This window comes from Fonticula alba (assembly GCF_000388065.1).
Source record: "Fonticula alba strain ATCC 38817 unplaced genomic scaffold supercont2.9, whole genome shotgun sequence".
Classification (NCBI taxonomy): Eukaryota; order Rotosphaerida; family Fonticulaceae; genus Fonticula; species Fonticula alba.
Genome location: NW_009242979.1, coordinates 998,259 through 1,006,471, shown reverse-complemented (window position 1 = coordinate 1,006,471; position 8,213 = coordinate 998,259). Strand labels below are relative to the sequence as shown.

The window sequence follows — 8,213 nt, the reverse complement described above, 5'->3', positions numbered from 1 at the left end:
GGGGGGGGGGGGGGGGGGGGGGGGAGCATGCCGGATGGCGGGCATTCGCGGGCGCCGAGATATCAGGGTGTGCTTCGGGGGCCGGGCGTTCAGCGCAGCCGGACGCCCGACCGTCCTCCACGGGTGTGGTGTTGGGCGCGGGGGCAGGGGGGTGGCATGCTCTCTGCCTCCGAGCGGGGACCCGCATCCTCACCGGGGTCGTGGTGACCATTTCTCTCTCTCTCTCTCTCTCTCTCTCTCTCTCTCTCTCTGTCTCTCGTGCCGCCCGGTCCGAGTGCCTACACTCTCCGGCCCCCTCGCCCTGCCACCGACGGGCGCAGGCGTCGCCACCATGGCCGGCCGAGGATGTGCACTCGGCCAGGTCCGGACGTCAGGCATCCACCCCGGGGCCGATCTCCCGGTCGCGACATCGACAGCCACAAGGTACCCCGACGGGCCCTGCTGCCTGGTGGCGCCGGGCCGCCCAAGCAACCGGGCTGATGGTCGGCACATTTGGCGAAGCCGTAAGGCTGGACCTCGGGCAGCCCCCGGCCTAGTGCGACACATCCCCTGCCGAGACACAGCACCCGACGGCCGCCGGCCGGCATCCTCCGGCAAGCCCGCCCGCGGGCAAGACCCTGCACCGGGAGCAGCCGGGGCGCCGGCTCACCTGTCTGCGTCCAGTCCGGCTCCGCTTGATGCCCTTGCCGGGCCACACAGCCGCGCGGGTCGGGCGCTCCTGCGGCATCGCCGTGGCGTTGTCAATGCCCGCGGACAGGGAATGCCCCCGCCCCGGGGGAACACCATGCTGGAAGGCGGCCACGATCTCCGGCGCGGCGCACCCTCATGACATTGGCCTCGGGCAGCGAGTGTCCCAGGGCCGACGCCCGGCCGGTGCTCAGGCCCCGCGATGGGCCCAGGTCGCTGGGGGCCGCTCGCCGGACTCCGGCAGGCCACCGACCGACGAGAGATTGCTCCACCTCCCCGGCCGCACTCCGGGCGGATGACGCCGGACAGCGGCTCGGATTGCCTCCACCGCACACCGGACCCGGGACAGTCCACGCGCATGGGTCTTTTCCAGCACCAATGCCAGCCATAAGGGCGGCGGAGCAGCGGCCACAAGCCCGCCGGCTCGGAGAACGGCCCTCCTTTTCCTCATTTGGAGCATGTCTCCCAGCCCCCACGGACCCCGGTGCAGGGCGCATGTCAGCCGACATGGCCACCGACCCCGGGAGGAAGAAAAAAAAACCCCAAACAATGGGGCAAGCCCCGCCAGCAAGAGCAAAGTGGCCGAAGCGTCGACCCATCCACAGGTCGTGGTGAGGCCCCTTTCAAGGGACTCACCTCCAGTAGCACGGATTGCAGGTGCCCCCAGGCCCCGGGCATGTTCACCGAGGCGGCGGCCGGACACCCGGCCGGAGGCGGCACTTTCGGCGAGCGGCCTGCCGCGGGCATGGCCCTTGGCGCGCCGAGCATCGCCGACAGGCCCCTCCTCCCCGGTCAAGCAGGGCCACTCGCACGGGGAAGACGCCTGCTCGCCGATCGCGGCCATCACCGATCTCCGGCCGACACATGGCGCATCCCGGGGAATGGCCACAAGCGGGATACAAATGGACACACCACATGCGGGAGCCATCGCCAGCCATCCGGTGCCCAAAGGCGCCGGTCGTGCGGGGCATGCCCGAGGGACTGCCCTCGACACCGGGCCACCTGTCCCGCTGGCCCACATCCGCCCATACCCCTGATCCACCGATCGACTTCGGCTCAGCTATGCTGCCGGGCTTTCGAAAGCCAAGCTGTGCACCCGGCCGACCGGGCTTCAAACCAGTGAAAGGGGCACATGCCGCGTCGCACACGCGATACACACACACATGCATGTATACACAGGCCCAAGGACCCCGGGCGCCGACTGCCAGCCCGGGGAGAAACCCAGCCACCTGACATACCACCCATGGGTCCGCAATACGAGCGGGTATGGAGAGGCTGCTCGGCTGCCGGCGGTCGCCGGTGCTGCTGACTACCCACAGCCCCACGGACCGCCAGCGGCCCAGCGGGCCGACCCGCAAAAGACAGAGCGCCTCGCCTCGCCACCCCAAAGGACCGCCGGCAGGGCAGGAGGGGGACATGGTCCGGACCCCCAGTTCCCGGCCAGGCAGGCCAACCCACGGGAACTGGTCTTGAGCACCGGCACCCGAGTCAGCCCGGAACGGAGGGAACTCCCGGCCGGCTGGGCTCCCCCTCGGAAAGGGCCCGCCGGTGGGGTCTCGGGGGAAAGCCGCCACGGGACGGGAGGGGGAACCATGCCGCAAGTGCGCTGCTGGCCGGATAGCTCGCCGGACCGGCCAGCCTTCCGGTGGGATATTCCCTTGCCGGCCGACGCCCTGGCCGATTCGCGGCCAGGACCCGCGTCGGGACCATCTCCAGCGGCGAGGGACGACTCACTACGCGAGGAAGACCGAAATGAAGAGGGAAAAAAAAAGGAAGCCCGCACATTCGCACAGGATCCACCGGAAGGACTCCCGCCCCCCTCCACCAACATCAGCAGGCGCGGCATCCCAGACAGCAGGGACAATGCGGACCGGCGGTCGCCCTGTCGGGCGGACAGGATCCAGGGCAATTGATTCCCAAGGCCCCGGTCCGGCTGGCAGCCGCGTGCAACCTGCGACGAAACAGCCCCCATGGCCACTGCCGGCCACAAAGCCGAACCACATGCCCTCCAAGCCGGGCACAGGCGCACGGGGCACCGTGCGAGGAGAATATGCCGGTTGCGTTGCCGGGCTGATACCCTGGTGTCGCGACGCCACCCGGCCACCGCTGAAGGCATGCCGCATGCGCGGGTAAGTGGAGGCTGGCGGACCGCCCAGGCCTGAATGCCGGGCATGGTGCCCTCCACCGCGACCCAATCAAGATGGCCATGCCTCGCCCGCCGATGAGGCTGCTTACCATGAGGCTGTCTCGGGCGTCGACTTTGGTGAAAAAAAAAAACCACCATCGCGGCAACCAGCATAATGCTCACTCAGGGTCCGGACTCCGCTGGACCCCTTCCGAGTGGCAGCTTCCTGCAGCTGGCGCATGGCCGTCTTTGGGCAGGGCCCACGAATGGATGGGCACCGGAGGGATGCGCGTCCCGAGGCTCGGCGCCGGCCTCGGGCCAAGGGGCGGCCAGGTGCTGAGGCGTCGGTGTCGGCGCCAGCCGGCTCTCGCCCATGACAACAAGTCGCAAGGCCGGGTGACATCCCGGGGATGGGCAAATACCGTGGGTCTGCCCGGGCAACGGCAAGCCGACCGGCTGGCCACCGCGCGGATGGCCCGCCACCCGCGGCCCCACCGAATCGGCCGGGAGCCCTGGTTGCACATACAACACCGTGTATCGCTGTGAAGTCGGCCCCGGGCCCGTGCATCGGCACAGCACATGGCGGCCATGTGCCATGGGGGCCGCAATGCCCGGCGAAAGAGGCCCTGAGCGAAGCCCCCAAATCGGCGGCTGGCCGGCCGGGCGAGGAGGGACCACTCGGTGGCCAAAGCCGCGCACGGCGGAAAGCCCGGATGGATGAATCGACCGAGCGCGGCAACACCGGCAGCAGGCCGGCCGGCCGGCCGGCCAGACAGTGCCGGGCGCCACAGATATGCAAGGGGAGTCCGGTGCAGGCCCACGGGGGGAGGGCCCCGCCGGAAGGTGCCCAAAGCGAGTGGCCACCGCGAGGGAGGGGAAGGAGCTTGGGCACCCTTCCAGCCATTGAGGTCGGCCCCAGTCGTGCCGTCCAGGTCAAGGGCCGCCAGTGGGCGTATCCGAGGACGTGGCTCGGCCCGGGGCACGCGGCCCCCGGAGGGGGCGCTCGTCGGCCGACAGGAGGCTATCGCTCACACGACCATGGTCGGCTTCGCGGCCGGGGGGGGGGGGACACGCCAAGCAGTGGAAGAACCGCCTGCCGCGTGTCCAAGCGAATTGCCAGACCCCAGAAAGAAGCGGCGCCTTCGTGCGGCGCCCGGCCCGAGGCAGGCCTGCCAGGCGAGTGAGGGTCCCTGGCGGGGGGACTGGCCAGCACCCCAGTCCGCTTGCTCGGATGCGGAGTCTCCACCAACGGCTGCAGGGATCCACCGACCGGGGCGAGGCCAGCCACAAGGGCGGCCTGTGGCTGTCCCGGACAACGCCAGGCACAGGCAGGGGGCGGATCTTGGTCGGCTGCATTATGCCCGGCAGCGGCGTCACCATGTCGACGACGGCCGCTATGATGTCGGAACTGAATCGCACACCGGCAGCACGGCTTGCCTGTCCCTCCCCCCCCCCCCCCCGACGGCTCGCACTGCTGCCCGCCATTGGGCATTCCCGGGGTCCGAGCAGAACCACCATGGTGATCAGGGACAGGAGCACACGCCCTCCTGCCTGGACCACATTGGCGACGCGACTGCCCGCCGGAGCGCCCAAACACAAGCATGTCACATCCTCATGCACAGCCAGTCCCGGAACCCGGTCCGCCAGGAGCCAGCCCGGCACACCATGCCCCGAGACCCGTCGGTGTGAAGGTGGCCACGTACCCGGGCCACGCGCGTGGTGCCCCCCCGCCGATGAGGCCCGAAAATGGGCTTGGCGTCGGCCGACGCAGCGATATCCAGCCAAGGCCTCGATCCCCCGCCGGGGGCGGAGTCCGCCTCGAGCCGCCGGTCAAGAGCTCCCCCAGTGCTCGCGGTGCCTGTGGGCGATGTCCCCCCAGCGATGGGGAAGTACCAAGGACATGAGGCCCCCCGGCACCGGGATTGCCGATGTAGGCGCATGAATTGCCGCGCGTGCGCCATGCTCCGCAGGGATGAGCCACCAGGGACATGCCAGCCGGGTGATCCCGGGTCGCGGCCTGAGGCCCCCCCTGTACCAGGGCCCCGCCCCGGCCTTTCGCCGGCACAGATACACGTCCCTGGCCGCTGGAGAAGGCAGACAGCATGGCAATCGAAGGCGGAGCCCTTGGAGCAATGCGCAGGACGGGATCCCGGGCCCGGAGCTGCACACCAGCCAAAGGGCCGGCTCCGACACAACCCCGAGGTAGGGGCCGGTAGTGCGCCGGCCGGCGCTGCCCGACCTGACATGGTGGCACCGCACACCGATCCTCGGCACCGCGGTGCTCGCCACCGGCGGTGGAAAAAAAGGCCGGAAGGCGCGAAACAGCCCGAGACAGGGGGACAGGCGAGGGATCGGGCGAGAAGGTGAGGCAAAGCCTCCGACATGTGTGCATCCTCCCCCTGGGGTCTCTTGGGGCCCCGGGACCGGAGCTCAAACTCCCAGGAACTGAGTGAGCGAGCGACGGGGGGGGGGGGGGGGGGGGGGGGAAGAGGGCAGAGCACGCCGGGGCCAACCGGACCCGGCGAAAAGCAGCATACCAAAAATCCGCACGCACCAGGACACAGGGGCGAGGATGCTCGATTTGCCCCCCTCGGCCCGGGACATTACATCTCGTAGCCATGCGGCGGGCACACCCCGCCCCGCGCTCGTCTTTCGCACCTGGAACATGTTCCCAAAAATGTTCGACCCCGCATTAGCCCTACTCGGGTAAAATTGACAACGCAGGACCTGACAAAATCCCCTTTTTGAAGGCTATTTCTAATGGCATAAGTATATTCATGCCGAAAATAGGCCCCCCTCGTCCCCCCCCCCAGCCGCCGGAAGAAGAAGCACCAGGGCCCTCCCCGTTGGTGGCGAACATCCAGCCCGATTGGCGGGTGTCTGACAGGATGCCCTCTTTCCGCCCCGCCCCGTCCCCCCTCCCCCATCCACCTGGCCTCCTCTGATCCCGGCGCATGCATAGCGAAGGCTCTGGAGCAGAAGCCACTTTGCCGCCGAGGTGGACTGTCACCGCCACCACCAGTTTCGGGGCTTTGCTTGCGAAAGGAGTCTATTCTCCGCGGCAGCCTGGCCACCCGGCAGCATGGGGTCACTCCGGCTTGGGACACAAGCCTGGGGCGTGGCATTTCCGCTGTCGTGACCTCCATGGCAGCATGGCTCCCCTGGGCCGTGGCAGGACATCGACACCGATACATCCACAGGGCAGCTGGTGATAGGTGACCTGCCCCTCCCCGGAGGGGGGGCCGGTGCTGCATGCGGTCCACCCCCGCACCGGCCTGCTCCGCCGCCTGGCAGCGCCGCACACGCTGGCATCAGCCTTGGGACAGACCATCGGCCGCCACAAAGAAAGCCGAGCATTGCTGGCGGAAGATCGCCGCCGCAGGACGACGCTCGGGATCGGGCTGCCAGGCAGCATGCACCAAGTCCATCAAGCCAGCTGGAGGATCTCCGCCAACTGGCGGACGATCGCCCACCTGCACCGCATCCGAGATCTGCTGCAGGCTCAGCCCATCCCAGGGGATGGTCCGCGACAGACACTCATTCAGCAAAATGGCCGCAGCATAGATGTCTGCCGGGAAGAGGAGGTGCTGCTCGAGCGCAGTGCCTCGACGGACGGCCGCCAGCAGCTCCGGCGCCGCGTACCGGGCGCTCAGGGCATTCAGCTTGGGCATGGTCAGGATGAGGGCCGACGACCGGTCGGCACTCAGATTTTTGCTGGTCCCCAAATCCCCGAGGGCCACGCGCCAGCCCCCGTCCGGGCGCTGGCTGGCAAAGACATTGCCCGGCTTCAGGTCGCAATGGGCCACCCCATTGGCATGCATGGCCTCCAGCCCGGAGGCCCACTGCTGGCAGATGTCCAGCAGCTGAACGGCCGACAGCTCCACCGCCGAATGCAGCAGCGTGGCCAGGTCCGTGTCATAGCGCTCCATCACAATGGCCGGCGGCGACTGGCTGTACCCGAAGAGGCGCACGATGTTCCCATGCTCCCGGAGCAGCCACATCAGGGCCACCTCATTCTGGAACATGGCCACATGCAGGGGCTTCGTGTCTTGAGACTTCATCTTCTTGATGGCCACAATATCCGGGCAGCCCAGCCGGGCCACCATGTCGGAGCCGACTGTCTGCGCAACATACACACTCGCTTGGGTCCCTGCACCGAGGGTCTTGTCCATCGGCCGGAAATCAAGATCCACATTCACCAAGATGGCCCCGGGCAGGGCCAGCTCCACGATGGTGTTCAGCATGGTGGCATCCTCATCATGAGGGGTCTTGCCGAGGGCACCGCCCCTCTGGCGGCGCCGGCGGATGAGGAACAGCACCACCAGGATCAGCAAGATCAGCAGCAGCAGCAGCCCCACCGACAGACCCACGGCCAGGCCCAGGACAAACTTGCTGTTCCTGCGGGGATACGTGCACTCATCTTCCCCCGGCCCCAGACAGGAGTCGGTGCAGCTCGCGTGGCAGGGAGCACAGACGGCCGGCTGGCCGTCAAGATCGGCGAAGTAGCCGGCCGGGCACACCTCCACACAGGCGGCCCCCCCGAGCAGGAGGTGCCCGGAGACGCATGCACTGCAGGTGGCAATTTCCGGGCATTCGAGCGCCCCATCGGCCCGGATCGCACACTGGGGCTGGTCGGCGGCCGGCTCGCACTGCTCGCACTTGTCAAGGCAGTGGAGGCATACCCCGCCCACCGGCGCCGAGGCACTCGGGCAGGCCGACACACAGACCCCCTCGTCCAGATGGAGGAGCCCCCCATCGCAGCCGGTGCAGAAGCTTGCCGACCCGAAGCAGCTCCGGCAGGCGCTGTCACAGGCCTGACAAATGCCCGACCCCGGGGCCGCAAACTCCCCGGCCGGGCAGGACCCATGGCAGGCGCCGGAGGACAGGAAGAAGGTGGCCTTGCACTTGGTGCAGACCATGTCGCACGACGGACCGGAGGGCTCGCACTGCGCACATTGCGCCGGACAAGCCGTGCACTTGTTCGTGGCCGGGCAGGCACCCCACCCTTCCGGGCAGCCAGCGGCACACAGCCCATCCGGTTGGAGCATATCCTGGCCCTTGCACGAGGTGCAGACGTCCCGGCTGCTGCACGTGGCGCAGGATCCATGGCACAGGGCGCAATGGTCGGCCTCGGCGAAGTACCCATCCGGGCAATCCAGCAGGCACTCGCCCCCAAGCAGGGCCCGGTCGCCCGAGCACGCGGTGCACGCGGAGAGGCCGGGCCCCGAGCAGGAGGCACATGTCGGGCTGCAGGCATAGCAGGTGCCCCCACTCTGGTAGGTGTCCAGGGGGCACGCCGTCACACAGCGGCCATCAACCAGAACCGGGGCGCTCGAGCCGCAGGAGAGGCAGTTGTTGTCCCCCGGGCCGTAGCATGTGGCACACGTCCCGTGGCAGGTGG

The 8,213-nt window shown here is 68.7% G+C and overlaps 1 protein-coding gene across 1 annotated transcript in view; it reads right to left on the bottom strand.

Moving 5' to 3' along the window:
- Positions 1-5,843: 5,843 nt before the first annotated feature.
- Positions 5,844-8,213, bottom strand: part of H696_05293 (TKL protein kinase) — a gene marked incomplete at its 5' end in the record, with an annotated part of 3,328 nt that continues 958 nt past the window's right edge. The window contains one exon of the mRNA XM_009499157.1: positions 5,844-8,143. Coding sequence (XP_009497432.1) covers positions 6,124-8,143 — 2,020 coding nt within the window. The 3' untranslated portion in view covers positions 5,844-6,123. The remainder of the gene's footprint in view (positions 8,144-8,213) is intronic.